The 18,552-nt window shown below is 47.4% G+C and overlaps 1 protein-coding gene across 3 annotated transcripts in view; it reads right to left on the bottom strand.

Moving 5' to 3' along the window:
- Positions 1 to 16,807, bottom strand: part of ITPRID2 (ITPR interacting domain containing 2) — a 42,893-nt gene extending 26,086 nt beyond the window's left edge. Inside the window, exons 1-9 of one of the 3 annotated variants that reach the window (XM_069781595.1) lie at positions 16,667 to 16,807; positions 16,013 to 16,294; positions 15,805 to 15,853; positions 10,208 to 10,257; positions 9,300 to 9,356; positions 6,527 to 6,563; positions 5,121 to 5,219; positions 4,395 to 4,603; positions 2,767 to 3,461 (exon numbers count right to left, since the gene is read on the bottom strand). In XM_069781595.1, coding sequence (XP_069637696.1) covers positions 2,767 to 3,461; positions 4,395 to 4,603; positions 5,121 to 5,219; positions 6,527 to 6,563; positions 9,300 to 9,356; positions 10,208 to 10,257; positions 15,805 to 15,853; positions 16,013 to 16,235 — 1,419 coding nt within the window. In that variant the 5' untranslated portion in view covers positions 16,236 to 16,294; positions 16,667 to 16,807. Of the gene's footprint in view, positions 1 to 2,766; positions 3,462 to 4,394; positions 4,604 to 5,120; positions 5,220 to 6,526; positions 6,564 to 9,299; positions 9,357 to 10,207; positions 10,258 to 14,323; positions 14,387 to 15,804; positions 15,854 to 16,012; positions 16,398 to 16,666 lie in introns of those variants that run through there. The other 2 variants (XM_069781597.1, XM_069781598.1) reach the window with 2 other exon arrangements.
- Between the last annotated feature and the right edge of the window lie 1,745 nt (positions 16,808 to 18,552).

Genomic DNA, 18,552 nt, shown 5'->3' with positions numbered 1-18,552 from the left:
CTCTTTTGTGTGCTCCAGAAAAAATCCTAATGGTTCACATGCAAGTCTACAGGCACAAAACCCCCAATCCTACTACCCCCAACCTTTCCCTCTAATGGGCTGACTGCCTAATTTCAAAATTACCAAGCAATGAAATTTTCATCTCCATTTTTGATCAACTTAAAAATGCAAAATCAGGATACTGATAGTTTTAAGCCCCAAAAGCTTTTATATGGCTAAAGAAGACGCTATATTTGCATTGATACCATATGTATAGCAGCCACAAAGGTGCACTTTCTCAGTGAAAAGGGTTTTGAGAAGTACTTGGCCTGAACTTTTCACCATTAGTAAGTGAACAGCATTACTCTTGCACAACAAATCAAGAGGCTTCTCTTCCTTTAGGAGAGGAAGGCTGTACCAAAGGGGTAAATCCTTAGTTTGTCCAAATGCAGGAGCGCATGGAAGGGGCTCATCATTTAAGTTTAGGAAAAATTTTAAAAAATTAAAATTAAAAAAAAAAAGAACAGCAAGTAATCTTACAGGCCCTTTGATCAGACTGGCCTTCCAGGACAGGTGTCTTGATTCTCTCAAACCTTCCAGTTTCCGATGGTTAAATTTGCAGCCTCCCAACAGCTAAGCCTCTTCTCATCTGAATACCCTCCACCTCCTGTCCTTGGCTGGGAGACAGCATCCTGGCTGCATCCGCAGCATGGCACAGCTCCATGAGTGCCCAGAAGCACTCCCCTCTCCTTCTCCAACCCTTCAGCCAATATTGATGCTGGTAAATGACCTTCAGACTGTAACTGGCCACCTCAGGAGTGGGTGTTTGGGGGAAATCCTGCCCTGACTCACTCCCGCACTAGCTATCTTCACAGCCACAGACTTCCGAAGGGTGCTCAAACCTCCAAGGCATTCGTAAGCATGGAAAGAGCTTCCTTGATATATCTGTCATCTTTCTTATGCTTATGAATGCACTTCAAGCCAAGCTGGGGAAACAGAGGGAGGAGTTATTGTCACTGTTTCTAATACAGTTTATTGTTCATTATACCCTGCTTAGAGACGCACAAAAATAAAATCACGCTGCCAGGTATTGTTTTAAAGTTTCTTCAACAAGACTGAATCCCTCCCTCCCAGGGATCTGTAGGCAGTTGATATGTATACATTATATTGCGTAAACACAAATTCACCACAATACCATCCCACATCGCATGTTGTCTTGCCAAAACAGCTGTGTTTATGCCCTGGCATCATTGCAAAGTCTCAACCAAAACTTTGCAAATGCATCGCATTTGGCTTGTGCAGAATTCAGCAAGTCTTCTTCATGTCATAACCCTTTACAGTCCAACTTACTCTGAAGGAAAATTCCGTTCCTTTTTTTTTTAATATATATTAGTTGTTTCGACTTTGCCCAAGAGTACCAAAAAACAGATTTCTCCTCTGGGAAATGTAGCAAAATTCATTGCCACTCAGACCCTCCCATTGTGCCAACACAAACATCTATGCAGCTACACAACGAACTGGATCAAGAAAATTATCCGGCTGAAAACTAAGCCAGGAAAAATAAATAAATCAAAATATACTTGGTTTCTTTTTCCCCTCTCAACTGGACCAGTCCTTTGTTCTGGTTCAGTAGATGGCCACACAACATGTGGGTGAGGACACACACGCACAAACAAGTGACAGGAACTACAAGAGGCTGGATTACCTTTTTCTACTTAATGAGTGCCTTCAACTACAACATTAGTTGATCTAGAAGAGCTTGTAATGACAATACGATGCTAGACACAGTATCTACTAAATCATCACGCGCTGTAAAACACTGGGGGTTTTCTATTCACTTGCTTTCTTCATTCATTTCACCAATGAAATCACAATCCTTCATTTTACATATCTATTTCACATAGACAAAAAAGTTAACTGAACTGTTAACAAGAGCCACTTTGAGATCTGTGCTCAAAAATATCTACTAATTTAAGATAGATCTTACAATTCAAGGTGTGAGTCTTTGCAAAAAAATTGCGTTCTTGAATTTGTACCCTGTGCATTTACTAGCCTAATGAACAAAGCACTTACAGGAACCTGGGAGTTAAAATCCCTTTGGGATAATTATCAATCAAAAAATGGATACATGCATTTGCTAAGATATTAAAAGGCAGCTAGCACAGAATTTGTAACTAAGCCATTGCCAAAGGCACATCAAACAGTGACTTTCACTGCGCTAATTTCCAGAGAACAAATCACCATACAGTAGACTGTCATCAAAACCAAAAATTGCACAAGAGAAGCACCTCACCCTACATGATAGCCCCTTTCCCTTTCATGCAACAACACTCTTGCTCCATCCACAGATTTATCTTTAGTCAATATCAATTAATAAACTGAATTTACTTTTAGGCACCAAAATAGTGACTCCCAGTTAGCAATTTAAGCAAAAAAAAAAATTTAAAACCAAAGGCTCTTATATATACAAAGCCTAACCTGGATCTATTTCCACAGGAAAAGTTCTTAGCAGCTATGCCAGTGATTGCAGTTACCTGAGCTTGACGAAAAAAAGAATAACTTTCCTGCTCTCAGGAACAACAACAGCAGCAGCAGCACAAAGTTATTTCATTAAGAGGATCAGTCAGAGCAGCCTACCGAGAGAGTGACAACTGTCCTATCACTCGGAGAATTTAAAGTATTCCTGGAGAAAACACTGTCAACTACACAGGAGGGAACATTCCTCCGCTGGCAGCCAGCAAGTTATGTAAACTGTATGCAAAAACAAAGTCATATATCTCCACCTACCTCTTCCATCTCAAAGGAGTCCTTCTGCTGCAGCATTAGATTCATTATGGACGGGTTTGTGAGGGGAGCGCAAGGGTCTCTACCTGGTGACGCTGCAGGCAGCCTTTGTGTCGGGGTGCTGCTGTTGGATGTATTGGAACTGCTGCTGAGGCTTGGCAAGTCCAAAAGACCAGATTCTTCACACGGTCTATCCTGGGCACTTGCCAACCTGCTGCTTTGCACATCTGCTGGAGGCACAGTACCCTCTTGTTTATCTTCAGCGCCAGCAGGAAGGTTTGCAGGTTTATGTGTGTCCGCAGCATTTGTCTGACTACTGGCTATCTCCTCCTTTACAGTAGCCAGAAAAGAGGGAGAGTCTTTCTTTTTAGAGTACTTTTGTAACTTAGATTCATTTTTAACATCATTTTCCTCGCTCCCTGGTTCAGCTGGACTTTTCCCTTTTTCAACAGGTGAAGGAGTTGAGCAGCCGCTACCATCAGCTTGCTGTGTGCCACACAGATTGAGCTTTGACAAGGTCTTCATTAACCGACTGGCTGTATTGCTGCGATTTAAAGGGGGAGGGCTGGATGCCTCTTTGCTGGAAGACACTGAATTCATACTACCAATTTTCTGCAAAGGAGTCCCAGAGACTTGAGAATACAAAGAAGAAAAAGCATTGGCCACAGTAGTAAGCACTTCAATCTGACGAAAACGACCTGCATAAGAACAAAACATAGGGCAGAGTTTACGAGGCCGTTTGCTGTCATCACATCCCAGACCTTTTGATCCATCTTTACACGACGGTTTGGATTCTCAGACAGCTCCTTCTTCATATCTGAAGAGGGGATTTTCATCATAACCTCTGCCCACTCCCCCCCATCCCCCAAATCTCCTCCTACTTATATTAAGGGCCCCAAAGGTTGACTGAATACTGCCTAGTCCTGTAATGTGAAAGGGATATCACACAGTATGAAAAAATGGAAAAACCTTTGGAAGAGCCTTTACTAAATGCACAAGAGCAGCATGCAAAGCTTTCACAAAGTAAAAAAGGGACACAGGTACACAGGTGCAAGTTAATTTACAAAGTGCTAGGAAGAAAAGGGTTACTCACATTGCTCTCTCCATCTACAACTACAAGAGGACATTTCAGCTATGCCCTCATTTCAGCAATGCTCATTACTGACCTAACAAAGCTCCTATCCAAGTCAATAGAAATACTGGCCCAGATTTCAACAACGACAGAAGTAGGGCGCTGCTGACAGCTTTCAAAAATCCCACCCAGATACTGAAGAACACAAAAAACAGACAGATACTGCTATTTGTTTCAGTGCTCTAAAGCTACAACAGAAGACAAGCTTAGGAGCAAGAGACAGGAATAGTACAAACCAGAAGGCAGTATATCTTACAGGATGCCTTTCACTTCCCTCCCACACTATAAACCCCTTCCCCTCACCCCAAGGTGTACAACACTGATGGTCACCTCTTGCCGTATTTAAGACGAAGCAAGAGTTTTATTATGGATTCCGAATGGAATTTGGCCTTTAGGCTGTAAAGGGGGTTTGCCAGAATATTAGATATACACCTTCTTTTGGGGTTGTTTACGTAGTTCAAAAACTTAAAAATAAACTTTGCTTCAAAAACGTACTTACTTGTTAAAGCAAAATTTGGATTTTCCACTTCCATGCGCTGTATTTGGGCATTCAAAAACACTTTGATATCTATCCCTCTGGCAAATGATGATGAATTAAAAAATCTTGCTGGAATTTTTGAAGCAATATCTGGTTCATCTCTTCCAAACCCAAGGTTATAGAGCACTTCCTCAGGATCTTCCTCATAAAGCTCCAGTAATTCAGAAACACTAGACAAATGAAAAGATGTTTACTATCTATTTGTCTCCTTTTAAGACACAGTCCCTCCTGTCCAACTGCTAATTCAGCCCAGTAGCCAGCTTGCTCTATTGAACTTTTGACTCCTACACCTCAGCCTACTTTAGGAAATAATTGTGGAGATCTCTGCATCTGAAGTTTTGGTTCCCATCACCAGAGCCACTGGCCCAGACACATCTCAGATCCAATCCTGTAATTTATAAAGTCAGCCCTTATTCTGCAGAGCTCAGATTTTAAAATGTCATTAAAATTTCAGACATTTCTAACATTTAGGCCCATTTGTTGGTATTTACTGCAAACCGCAACTGAAAACAAACTGCAGTTTTTCAAGCAACCAAGTGAAAATTCCCTTCTCGGCTACTAAACGCAACAATGCACACAAATCAAGCCAAGTCCATTTAACTGAGGAACAGAAGAAGTTTTGCCAGCAAAACGCAGCCAAATTCCACCGAACTGTGCCATGACCTTCAAAGCATAGTACCCTTTTACCTTGAAACAGTCGCGCTGCTTTTTCCAGACCCGGTGGAGTTCATACTTCTCCCCTTCTGGTGGAACTGCAGCCTCCTCTCCTTCGCCAGCACACCATTGCTGTCAACACAAACGGAGAAGACCCCTGCGATAAACCCCTGCTGCTCCGGGACTCGACTGTCTGTCTCGGAGGAGAGCTAAGCCTCCAGCGCTGCTGAAGTTCTCTTTTCCCCTTCAGTGTTATCTGGTTTATATTAGCCATGTCACTTATTGAAATACAATAACAAAAGCGAACCCTGGGACGCCTCAGTAAAAATGTACATAGACGGTAAGAATTCGAAGGCAAATGCAAGCTGAGAAAACAAATCCCTGATCTCCCCCTGCTGCCCCACCCTCCCCGATCCCACCCTCCTCCAGCGAGGAAGCCCAGCCTAGCGTAAGCCGCCCTGCCCTGCCTTTCCCATGCCGCTGCCTCCTCCAGCAGGACCACCTCTCTGTGGCAGGACCACCTCCCTGTGGCAGGACCACCCCTCCGTGCCTCGGGTACCCAGCTCCCCCTCAGCCCCAGCTGCCACCCACCAGCAGCGCAAGGCTGCGAGCTGCCCCAGAGGTGGCCGGGGAAGCTGAAGAGCTCCAGGCTGGAGGAGACGGAGCAAGATGAGCTCCAACCCAGACTGCTGGCCAGTTTCTTTCCCAATCCCAAACTATTTCCTCCCTGTATCTGGAGAAGCCGCCGCAGCATCAGGTGGTACCTTGGGCTCAAACGTACTGTTACTGCCAATTTCTCTGGGGAACAAACCTTCCCAGGGTGAGTTTTACTGTACAAATCCTAACACACACACAACAGAACAACCACTGAGAAACCAAAGAAGACAGAGGATTCACCTAAAAGCACGTTTATGGAGCCCGGCTCAGGAGGAGTACCAAGGATGCTGCCCACAGGGGCTGTGCCAGTATTTGCTGAAGTCTCAATAGGGTTTTACCTTCAGCACATTTTATTTAGCAGCTCTCCCTGTAAAGCAGGAGCCTCTCCTCTCTCAAAGTCTTTTTTTTCCCCGCTCCCAAAGGACATCTGCTCTGAAGGGTAAAACTAATTTTCCCTTGAAATTTCTGAAATGGTGAGGGATCGGTGAGGAAAAGGTAAATCATACTAAGTTACTTAGATTTGTCACTTCTCTGTTTTCTTCCTGCTACCCCAAAATCTACGTCACGTCTGCTGGAAGAATAAAAATCTGCAATTTTTTTCTGCATCTCCTAATGACTGTCTCTGCGTTATTTGGATCTTCTCCTTCCGTCTCACGTAAACAGGCATGAGCAGAAGAGCTTTAGCTCTGAGGTAGCCTCCACAACTTCCACTGCCCCCTCTCCCTCCCGCCCTCCAGTATAAATATTTCTCTGAAGTAAACAAACAAAAAAAAGATGTTTACCATGTTTCCATCTGGGTATCACTCCGTAGATGATTAGCTGTAGAGAAACAACAAGAAGTTACACACAGGCCTCTTCAGAATTACGCTTCCCACAACCGGTATGAAGAAGCAGGCAGCGAGCACATTAACCAATACTCCCGCATAAGCCAGATCTTTCTCTTCCCATGTAAATGTGATTGACAAGGATTTCTAATATACGGCTGATATAAAGATGATCTGGTTTATTCAGGCTCTGTTTAAAATAAAACCTCACATGGACACACATTTACATACTGTCATTAATCATATTAATTTTAATGTGCAGTAAGCTAGTAATTGTCACATAAAGCATTTATTGCTTTGCAATTGAAGACGCGATTACCAGCTGCAGGGCTATTCCCGGGTGGGAAGGGGAGGAGGAGAAGCAGGCATAAGAGGATTGCTCCGGTAGAGAAAGTAAAGGTCATAAGAAAGGCAGCTGGCCCCACGGCCAGGTACTGAGACTATATTCATTAGACTTTTCATCAGCACAGACCACTCTCAATGTGGAGCAGGGCCCCGGCTGCCCGAGCTGTGCAATCCACGGACAACAGCTAGGTGAAGCCTGCGGTGCTGATGGGACCAGTGGCCGCATCAGAGTCAAGAGGCCTCTGGAGCGAGGCCGGCCACCAGGTACCAAGCACCTGGTCAGCAGCCTTCCACAGGGAAGTCAGCACTTTCTGCAGCTGGATCAGCCAAGCTCCACACGGGAACATCCCATGCCATTCTTTCAGAAAATCAATACCCTGACAAGCCAGAGAGTTGACCCTCAGCCTTAAATTATGTGTTCCCCAAAGAGGCGACTCCACATTAACAATCTTGCCCCAGGAGACAGGCAAGGAGCGTGCGTAAGTTATAGCAGCCCTCAGAATCAGCTACAAAAAGAGCAAAGTGATGTCAGACGTGCTGCCAGGAAAACCCTACATCTTGACTCGCTGTGCCAGTGGGGTACAGTCAGCAACTGAGAGCAAAACATGGCAACCTCACAGCCTCTCTCCTTTTCAGAGGCAGCACGAAGAAAGTTAAATGTATGCAGAACACAGACATGACATTTCTTCTTTTTCTAATATTTTTGCCTATAATATGAAGGTAAGCCTATCTATATGGATTAGCTGGTGACTAGTTTGAACAGCTAAACCATGGGTTTTGACAGCTCATTAGGGGGCTGGGGTTACAGGACCCTGCCTGATGCCTTCCGTACCATTCACACAGGGCTGTGGCTTGTGTCTGGATTCAGGCAGTCGCGGATGCACAAGGGCAGGCTATTCATACCAGCCTCAAAGGGGCTGTCTGTCCGGCAGGGCACGCAGCGCTGCTCCAAGCAGCTCTGTTGTCCCCTTGTTCTCGGATGGGAAGCAAAGCCCAGCAGAAACACCCACATCCTTACCCAGGAAAATCAACCAGCGATTCTAGTGTTGGGACCTTTGTTGCGTGAAAAGGAGGGTAACGACCTTCTGCCTAAATCATGCTAAAGGCTCATAAAAACCAGAAATACTTGGCAATGATAAAGGGAAAAAATCGAAAAGAAAAAAGCGACATGATGTTTTAAAATGTGCTGAGTCTTGTATTCTTTGTCATATGCTCAGAGCTTGGATTATTGTTACAAAGAAACTTTTCCTATGAAATCTTTGTACTGCAGGCAATCCAACAAGTGGGAAAGACTGTCAGAAAGAAAATTTAATCCTATTTAATCTATTGCAGTAAGGGACTCATTTTCTGCTTCTCCATCATTATCAGATCAACTGTTTTCCTTCGAAGTCTTGAATCTTTAAAAATTAAAGATATTTCCTTCCTCCAGGCCTCGTCCCACTACTTTGACACCACTGGCACGACTGCTGCGGAAAAAAGGGCTTTCTACTATACATGTTCTGACACTTTGCAAAAGCTGTGGTTCAAAAAACATTAAAAGCTAAAGGGGAAGAGTGTTTTTGCCTTTTTTTTTTTTTTTTTTTTTTACACTGAAACCAGATATTGTCTTATATGCCTTATCCCGCAGATAACCCCAGGACCCAGTTTGTGAGACTGTTTGTTGCTGTTTTATTTCAAGATGCTGCTGTTAGAACAGGATCCACAGTGCTTTTGTTTGTTTGTTTATGGACACCTCTAACCCATGATCAACAGAGAGACTAAAAGTCTTTTTCTACAAAGAAGTCCACCATGAACAGCCACATCTCCTTCCCCTTAAAAAAAGGGAAGAGAAAGAAAAGGCAAGCTGCTAGCGACAGCAAAGCATATATCGTGCTGACCCAAAATACTTACTCAGCTTTGGTGCTTTTCATTTTTAAAAGCACTTAGCCCTTAATGGGTTTGCCTCTTGGCTGACAGAATTTCATTCCTCCTCTCAAAAGCCCGCACATGCCACTCCCAAGGGATTCAGTGGAAGTGGACCATGCATGGCTGCCAAGAGTAACCGATGGACAAGAAAAGCAAGTAGAAGAAACCACTTTCTCACAGCCTCAGTGAGCGCTCCAGGCTGTGCTGCCACTGTGGGCATTAAACGAGAAGGCAGAAGCAAATTCAGGGCTGCCTCTGACCTTCGGGTTAGACCAGCATGTTTAACACCAGCCATAGTCTAATAAACTCAAAAAGCAATTCTTCCTGCATTTTTCTATGTGCTTCATGCTGGTTTTCTAGCCAGCTTTATCAACTGCCTTTGACCAGAAGGGAAATGCTGTCTTTCAAAATAAAAATCAGATGACTGAACATAATTCTTTTTTTTTTGCTAGCAAAAGAGTCATAATCCTGCCACACCCACCTTCAGCTCCCAGGGATAAGTCATCTTCAAAACTTCCTCCATTTCTCACCAGCATGCCTGAAAACGTACAGTTAGCAGTTCAACAACTAGAATCCTGCAGTATTTTCTTTCCAACAGCTTAACTAAAGATATTAGCAAGACACTTCAGTTGATACAACAGGATATAACCAGACTACATTTACAATCCCTGCATTACTCATACAGTAAAAATGCACTAAGAAGTGAGAAGTTATATTTGAGAACATAGAAAAATTATTTTGAAAGAGAATGACTACAACACTGCTTTAGTTTTGTGCTCAGAAACATCCCCGAGTCAACCTGCAAACAAATTAATTGCAAGAGGGAACCTGGAGGTACCACCCACCATGTCTGTGCCTTCTGCTGCTACCCTACCTATCCCTCAGGCATCTTACCAGGGGGATCCAGAGTCTGAGTCCAGCTTAGGCATTCCCCTCTCTCTCCCTGTACCTGACTAAGAGTTGAAGCGAAGACTCCAGGCACAGCAAGTAATTCCTCTGCACCCTGTCACTACCTGCACATTCTCGCTGTACTTTGAACTTTAGTATTCCGACCTGCTCAGATAGTAAAATTTTTAGGTGTGGCAACCAGAGTTATTAGAGGCAGAGACTGCCTAATGCTAGCCAGCTTGGAGAGGAAATGACAACCTCCCCATTCTGCACATTTTGGGGTTTTTTTTAGGGCTTAATAAACTCTCCAGAAAGACTTATTCTTGATCTTTTCTCCCTTCTCCAGTTTCTCAGGCACAGTTGCTTCACAGTGAGAATAACTCAGCAACGCCGACTAGGCTGTGGTTTGTGCCACTGCGAAAGAACCAAGGTCTCAGGTGAACGTCCACAAAAGCGCAGTTCCCAGCAAAAGAGATTTCAGTAAGTAAAGCTTTTCCTTACCCTTCAACAGAGGATTGCTTTGCTCATCCAGGGAGGCTCCCAGAGGCGTTCTGAAACCACAGAAGAGATTAATACTACTTTAAAAACTTGCTGCTTCATGTCCTTCCTTACAGTGTGTAACAAGCTTGTGATAGCAGCAGTTGTCCCTCCCTCCGCCCCCAGAAAGCACAAACATCTGAGGACTGGCAGTAACTTCCTAAACAATCCCCGGCCCTCTGAACAAATACGCCTTGTAGGGAAAAACAACAAAACAGGTTAATAACAACTGCAACACTCAAACACCAGGCAGTGGCAAAGCTTAAGGGTCAGCAGCCCTCTGTCGAGGAAAATGGGCTTCTCAGCAAAACACCCAGAAAAAATGAGCATGGGTTTTTGAATCGACTAATTCAATCTCATTTATGTGACAAAAACTGCTGCCATTTTTCTACGTTTAAAACTTCTTGGGGAGAGGGGTGAAAAGCTGTATTTGGTGATCAGGAACAAGATAAAAACCTTGACAGCTATGTTAGCTGTCACTTGCCAGTTCTGATACTTTATAGACTCTTCATGTTGGCTCTTATTTGGATGGTCCCTCCTATTGCTGCTCCCTGAAGGGCAGGGGATTTGCTGAACCTCATGGTGCCCGAAAGGAGCAGCAAAAACCACACAAATGACAGGTCCAGTCCCTCTCTGGGTTCACGCTACACTTGTTGACACTAGCTGGATGTTTCCACATCTTGTCTCTGAGACATGTTTAACCAAAGACCTGACACTATTAAGTAGTACAGCATTAACTCTCAAAGTCCGAAACAAATTCAGAAATATAATACTCATAAAGCAAGTGAAAGCAGATGATTTATGTGCCTATATTATGTATGTTTCATTTAGGTTTTTAATTAGACAAACACATAAACCTGCCCAAAGACCTGAAAGTAAACAGTGCTCTGATACAGTATTTGTTTTGGTGCCATGGCCAAATTAAGCAAGGAAAGTTTGCATCTGTTTTCTAACAGACCTTACATTTCACAACCTTATTTTTCTTTCCCCTCTGAAAAGAGTTCACTCTTTCCACGTGTGGCCTGCTGATAGGGAGCAAGCTCACTTGCCCCGCCACGGTGAGACGCCAAGGTGAACAGCCAGAGCATCCAGGTGCACGAGCGTGTCTCAGATGACAGGACAGACTCTGCCGAGGCTCAGATCTCCCGGGTTTCTGCGTGTCTGTCCTGTCAGGGTTTGAAAGAACTTAGGGCACATTGTCTAAGCCTGTCACGCTGCAACAAGCCTTATGTTCTGAGGTAATAACTATGCTGGTTGTTTACTCTCTGGCTTTGATGGGTGCGCTCCCATCCTTTTCCCTCTCCTTCCCTGGTGGCTACTTCCACGTCTCTACCTTTTCGATGCAGAAACTGGCTGGCAGTGACTTTGACAGCCAAGGTCAGTGCTGCACGCACCAGCTGGCAGAAAACAGTAAAAGCAACCACCGAAGCAGGCATTTTCTTTCAGAAATTAAGTCCGTCACTTCTACAGCATGTTAGCAGCTACCAGAAAAGCAGCCCTGTCAACCACCCATCTGCTGCCCTGCTTGCACTGCTGCACACAGGCACAGCTGCCTTATACGCCTTGCCTTTGGAAAACTTGCATTTAAGAACTAGACACAACACAAGTTTAAATAAGGGGCAAGTATCCACACAAAAATTCTCTTGGACAACAGCACGGACAGCTCCGCCGTTCTGTGCCAGGCTGTTTTTCACCAGTGAGGCCCACAAGCCAGCTTGGCCAGCTCTGTCTCAGAGTAGCCCTGTGCCCTTGGGAAGGTTAGGGCTGGGGGACCCTTCCACTTGCTGGGCTCTCAGGACAAGGTCTCCCTGCCGGAGGTGCATCACGGCAGGTCCCCAGCACGTCCCGGCAGCCTTCGCACGGCGGCCGGGGAGGAGCGGCGTGGGGAGACCAACAGCAACCAGAGGGCAGCCAGAGCAAAGAGCGAGTAAGCGGGATTGTGCCTGGATCAAGGGATCCTACGGCTTTCCACTTGTGTTGACTCATTTATTGTTGTATTTTAACATATATGGCAATAACTTCTCTCAATACCAGTCTACAAGAGAACTGAATGAACTCTTGATGCCCTCGTTGCCATGGAACTTAGGTACTGAGCAGGTAAGAGGACCGTATGGAGCCTCAAGGCTTCCTCTCATCCCAGAGGTTTGTTTGCTCAGCTACCAGTTGAGGTAGGGTGGTCTTCAGGAATGGGACAAGGGTTTTGCACTGTGCTGTGAAAGTGTTTAAACCTCAGCTTTTAAAGCCTTAATTGGGCAGGAGCCATGTTTATTTTAAACTTGAAGCAAAAAATCTCTTCTTTCTGAGGCATTTTGAGAACTCACTTCCTGCATATCTCAGGAGATGGCTCCTAAATACCTCCCGCATCCCCTGTATTACTGGCAGAGTTTAAATATACTCAGTCAAAATAAGACACGTCACCATAGAGTTGACAAAAATGTCTTCTTTTCTATCAGTATAATACAAACACTTGTGTTTCCTGTCTTAGCTTTACAAGCGTTAAAACGAAAAACCTTTGTAAGCTTTCTTATTACTTCAAAATGCCTTTTCAAAATACCAGGGAGAGAGCAAAGCGTGCCTTTCTCAAAGGCATGAGATTCCCCAAACATGAATGAACCAGAAACTTTGGGTAACATCTGACATTTCTTAAGCCTCCATAATTCTTATCACAGTGTGATACACACTTGCTTTTTTTGTTTGGTTGATTTGTTTTGCTGTTGGTTGGGTTTTTAAAAACAAACAAACAAACAAACCCCCAAAAACATATATCTACCAAATTAAATAGCAAGGCATATTAGGAACCCTACTCTCTCCTCCAAAGCAGTTGTGAAACAGAAATGCCAAGTAATAAGAGCCCCAAACCGCTAACATGAATATCAAGGGACAGCTGGTAATTCTTTTTATCCATATTATAACACTGTCAGTGCTTTTGGAAACAAACAAAGGAATAAATCTTATAAGCAGGTTTATTTATACAATAGGTTGATATTAAGTTTTTTTTTGTGCTGCTGCCAACTCAAACCAGAAAAATGAGATTTTTAAAGTGCCAATTTTCTTCCGATGTACATTTCACAAAAGCTTATAGAAACTCAGACAAAATGGGAAGGGCTGTTTTTAGAAAATATGTAACAGAGAAAATACTTCATTTTAGTAACTGAACGTTCACTTGTAGCAATGGCTATATTTTTGCAACAGAGCTAACCTGTAAGAATGAGTTTGTGTGATGGACCAGAAACAGAAGCTCAGTCTGTGTATGTTACCCACACTTTGTAGCAATCAAAGCTCCACAGCAAACAGTGTTATTAAACAGATAAGAATTTTTGGAGGACAACAACTGTAAGTTTCACAACGACTGTTGTTTTTAAGTATTCTTTTTTAAATGACACGCTATAGTATCTGTAGGGCTATTCTGTCATCTGTCAACGCTGTCCTCTTTTCCTATATACATTGTTATCAACAGACAATAAGTTCAGGGTTTCTATACCTGCCGTCACTTTGTAACAGTGTAAGTTGCATAATCACTTTACTGCACATACTAGCTACTGCCCATATGTGTATTAGATACAAAAAAATGAAACCATTCTGGAGTTTTAAAACACAAGGGACCATGCACCGCTTCAGGCAGCTGGGATCACTCCTCCCAAATATCAACTATAAATGCATGCACTCTGGACGTTACAGAGTCAGAGGCTAACTCCAGTCTGAATAGCTTGATTTAACAGATCTTTAAAAAAATACAAATTTTATCTTTCTGAGAAGAACACAAGATTCTTCTGAAAAGATTTACAACAGTAAATAGCTATACTTTGAAAGACTTCCATGGAAGGGCCACAACGGGTTTCACAAACATGCATTAACTAAATTTGCATCCCCACATTAGCAAAAGGGTAAATTCCTGCTTCATTTCCTTATGTGTAAAATATGGAAATAGAGTGTAAAATATGATTCCCATATTTTGGGAATCAACTGCCAGAGATGCAAACACATTCCGCAGAAGCATTTGGTGCCAGTTTTAACAACAGACAGTTACCGGAGCACAGGAATAAAACTGCAAGCTTTGTGTTATTACTCAAGATTTGTGACCTTCTATTAGATGTCCACGTTGTCAGTTTGCAGTTTTGTGCTCTTCCTTAGATTCTGTACAGAAATGGTAAGGATCACAGGGCCAGGGAAGGTTCTAGACAGAAATCCTGCAGATAAGGAGAGAAGTGGCACTGCAGCATTAGGAAGAATTCCTCCCTCAGGGGCCTCTTCCCTCTCCATTTTTTTGCCCTCCGTGCTCAAAAAATACTTCTAATAAAGCACTGAATTCGTAACGCTTATTTTTAAGGATATACTTTGCTAGACCAACAGGACACCATGTTTCAGGTAACGTCAGAAAAATGTTTTCCCATTCTGGCATTCTGGAAGAACAGCCTGTCAGGTCTGAACACCATATTTTAGGGATACAGTATGATTTCAAGCGTCTAGCTGCCAACACCCCCTCCAAGGTACAGCCTGTAAAGATCTGAAGAAAACTATAGCGAGGACCCTGTAGCTATAAAGCAGCCCACACTTCAGTTACAGGAGTAAGCTCAGTCAGCCGCTTACTGGATCAAAAGATCACAAAGGCACAGCTAATCTCAGAGGTAAATTTTCATCTTAAAGTAGCTGCTCTCAAAAGGAGAAGGAAACCAGAAATATCAAGTAGGAGAGGCCTTGAAATGTCATTGTTAGCTACTGGAAAGTGAATTGTTAGCCTCTCCCCATGCACTCTGGCTCCAAGGGCTGCTAGGATTGAATGGAGAAAGAGATGGGACAAAAGCAGCTGCTACTGGATGTAGCATTTATGCTTTTATGTGACTGAGGATGAAGAAAAAAGTAATGCCATCAGCCTGTTCCAAACACCAAGGAAGTATTTTGTAATAGCAACACGGAATATATATACCATGTCTCAAGTTAAGGATGGCAGGACGTTGAAACAGACTTGGATAAATCGTTACGTCTAAATTGTGCCGTCACTCCTGAAGACCCCTAAGCACAGAGGCTATTGCTGTGGAAGCACCGTTTCTTTAAACCTGCAGCAAAAACCGGGCAAGGCAACGGGGGAGGCTCTAAACTGGAGCCCCTCGTTGAGAAACAGAGCAGCTCCCCAAACAATGCTGCCTTCCTTACCCTCAGCCGAGTTCCTCCCTCAGCGGCTGAAGGTCTTCAGCCTTGTTAACGAGACACCAAGGAGAGAAAAGGTGCCAAAAGCCAGCTCTTCTCTAGCCGTACGTACGCACGCTCCTGCTCCCCTCGCAACCCCAGCTAAGGCAGAACCCACGCAGCACCGAAGGGTGCTGGCGCTCCAGGAGGGCTGGTGCCGGCGCCGATGACGAACGCGGCTCCAGCGGGCAGGGATGCCCACGCTCACCCACGGCAGAGGACGCCGCCGAGATTTCCTCCCCTCCGCGACGCGGGAACTGCCGGCCCCGCCACCCCGCGTGGGGGACGGCGGCTCCTGCCCCGCACCCGCGGCGACCCGCCGGCGGCGGCCGGAGCCGGAGCGGGGCGGCAGGGGCGGGCTCGGCCGCAGCACCCACCTGCAGTCCTTCAGCCATATCGCGATCTTCTCGTTGGGAACGCTGTGGCCTTAAGGGCGGAGCAGGAGAGAAAAGCCGACAGTCAGGAACAGCCCGTCCGTCAGGGACGGCCCACCGCGGCCCCCCCCCGCCGCCGGCCCGCGGGGGTCCCGGGGGTCCCAGTGGCCCGCGGGCTGCCGCCCCGGCCCCGCCGCCCCCGGGCACTGACCTGCTTCTGCGGCCAGCGGCAGCTCTCCGCCGGCGAGGTCCTCCTCCTCCTCCTCGTCTTCCTCCTCCTCCTCCTCCTCCTCCTCCTCGCCGCGGGCCAGCGCCGCCGCCGCTGCCGAGAAATCCTCCGCTTCCGACGCCTGCCAGGAGTCCCGGCTCTTGGCCCAGGCCTTCCTCTTCTGGGTCGCCCCTTGCCACTCCTCCGCCGCCGCGGGCTCCTCCATCGGGACGGCGGCGCCGGCGGGGGCTTCACGCCGGGAGGCGAGTGCCGGAGAGAGCCAGCCTGCCGGGGCAAGGGAGGGGGAGCCGTGCCGCCCGGCCGCCCGGGGGCCGCGACCGGGGACGGGCCGCCGGGGGGCGCGGGGCCGCCGGGGGGCGCGGGGCCGCCGTGCGCGCAGCCCCGCGGGAGCGCCGCCGCCCCGCCCCGCGCTCCTACACCCCCTCACGCCCCCCGCCGTCGCACCCCGGCCCGCCCCCAGACCCACTCACCGCCCCCCTCTCCCCTCCCGGCTGGCCGCTCCCGGGCCCGCAGGTGCCGGGCCCGGCGGCCCGCGGGGCCCGCCCGCCTCCCGCCGCCCGGGACGCAGCCGGAGGGCAGGGGGGCTAGGCCGGGGTCGGCCCGGCCCGGCCCGGCGCCCTGCCCGCGGGTACTCACATATCGCGCCGCGGGGAGGAGGCGGCGGCGGCGGCTGCGGACGGCGGCGGCGGCGGCTGCGACTTCCTCATACCGCTGCGGGGAGAAAACTCGGCGGCCACGTGATGGCAGCGGGGCCGGCGGCAGCTCGCCTCCTGCCGGGGCCGCCCGCAGCTCGCCTCCTGCCGGGGCCGCCCGGGCCGGCCCGCGGCCGCGGGGAGCCGCCTCGGGGCCGGGGCGCGGGGCGTCGCGGTTCCGGCGGCGAAGGGGCGGGCTGCGGCCCCCAGGGAGGGCGCCCCGCGCCGGGGGGGGGGGCTGGGCCCCCTGGGCTCGGCGGTGCTCCTCGGCCTGGGCCCGGCCGGGCGGCTGCGGGTCGCCAAAGCCAAGCGCCGGCAGAGCGAGCAGAGGAGCGTGTGTGTGGGACGTTATTCCCTCGGGGACCGGAGCGCCGGGAAGGGGGAAGGCGCAGCAAGGGCAGAGGGCTCGGCTGGGCGCACGCAACTCCCTGTGTTTTCGGGGGTGTGCGATCAGATAAGCCCCTGCCGGGGCACCGGCAGTACCGAACGAGGCCTGTTCTCGCCTTCGATGCGCCTGAAGCCTCCGTCATCTGCTTCAGGGCGTACGCGAGCAACCAGAATCAACCGAAAACCCAGCAAAAGGCGAGTCCCTGTGCCTGGGAAGGAGGTGTCACGCAAAACGCTGCTTTCACAGTCGGGGACGGCGAGCTGTTTCTCAAGCACTGTCTCCCGCTTGCTCGTTGAGATGCCGGCCTAGGTGTCTGAGCGAGAGCCCCGAGCCCTGCGCCCGGCAGCCTGCCTCGGCTGCACCCCACCGCTGACCCGACAGCGCCCGGGGCCGGGGCAGCCCCTGCGGGCGTCGCGGCCGGTCCGTGCCTGCCCTGGGGAGCAGGACCCCCCGCTTCCCCCCCCGGGGTCAGGCTGTCACCTCCCTGCTACTGCTGAGTGAACCCGGCACGCCACGCGAGCTCGCCTGCAGCCGTGGTGCCTGGGAGAAACAAGCTTTTTAAAAAGGCCTTTCACAGCATCTTCAGGAAAAGGTGCTGAATTACTATGCACAAACAGCAAAAAGGACCCCAGTCCTCCGGAGGGTTAGCTGGCGTTGGCAGGCAGGCACGTGAGATACCTTTTGTTTAAGGGCAAATCTGCCTATGGAAGGACCAGGTTAACAGTGCTCAGTAAATTTCTTTTCGTTTTCCAGCTTTATAGTTAAAACCTTTCAAGGAATTTCTGTGATATTTTTCCCCTGAAAAAAAAAGAAAAGAAAAAAATTGACTTAATGAGAAGAAAACATTTCTTCTTTTTCCTAACCCCTCCAACCCATCCACTACTTTGCATATATATAGACTTGCTAAGATTAATTTCTTCTCATCATGAGCCATTTTCCTAAACACACTCTAATTTTCTGAATGCATCGTATTGAAATTAAAGCAGAACAACAGTAGCACGAAGCATATTTGTATTCAATTTGTCCCTGAGAGTGTTCATTGCCATACGTGTTTCAGGATTGTATTTTTAAATGCCAGTATTTTTTAGAAAAGAACAAACTACGCTTGAATCTTTCTTGTTGAGCCTCAAAACGATCAACGTTTTCTCAGCAGGGCATGTTTCGCACGCCACTTGTGTTTGCATAAGCTAATACGGAGGGTATCCTGAGCCATGGGTGCCCCGAGGGGCGAGTCAGAAGGTCAGCACGTGTCCCGCACCCTCCACCACGGCGTGCTGGGGCTTGGCCTTCGGCTGAGGTTCCTCGCGGGTGTATTTATAGTACTGGAATCTTAAAACCTGATTTTTCTGGGTTTATTGGCAAGAGCCTAGCAGAGCATTACTTTGACATAATGGCCAACATTTCTATTTTATGCATATGCATAAATAGATGCATCTATTAAA

This window comes from Haliaeetus albicilla, chromosome 4 (assembly GCF_947461875.1).
Source record: "Haliaeetus albicilla chromosome 4, bHalAlb1.1, whole genome shotgun sequence".
In the NCBI taxonomy this organism is placed as follows: domain Eukaryota; kingdom Metazoa; phylum Chordata; class Aves; order Accipitriformes; family Accipitridae; genus Haliaeetus; species Haliaeetus albicilla.
This window is presented reverse-complemented; position numbering and strand designations above follow the sequence as displayed.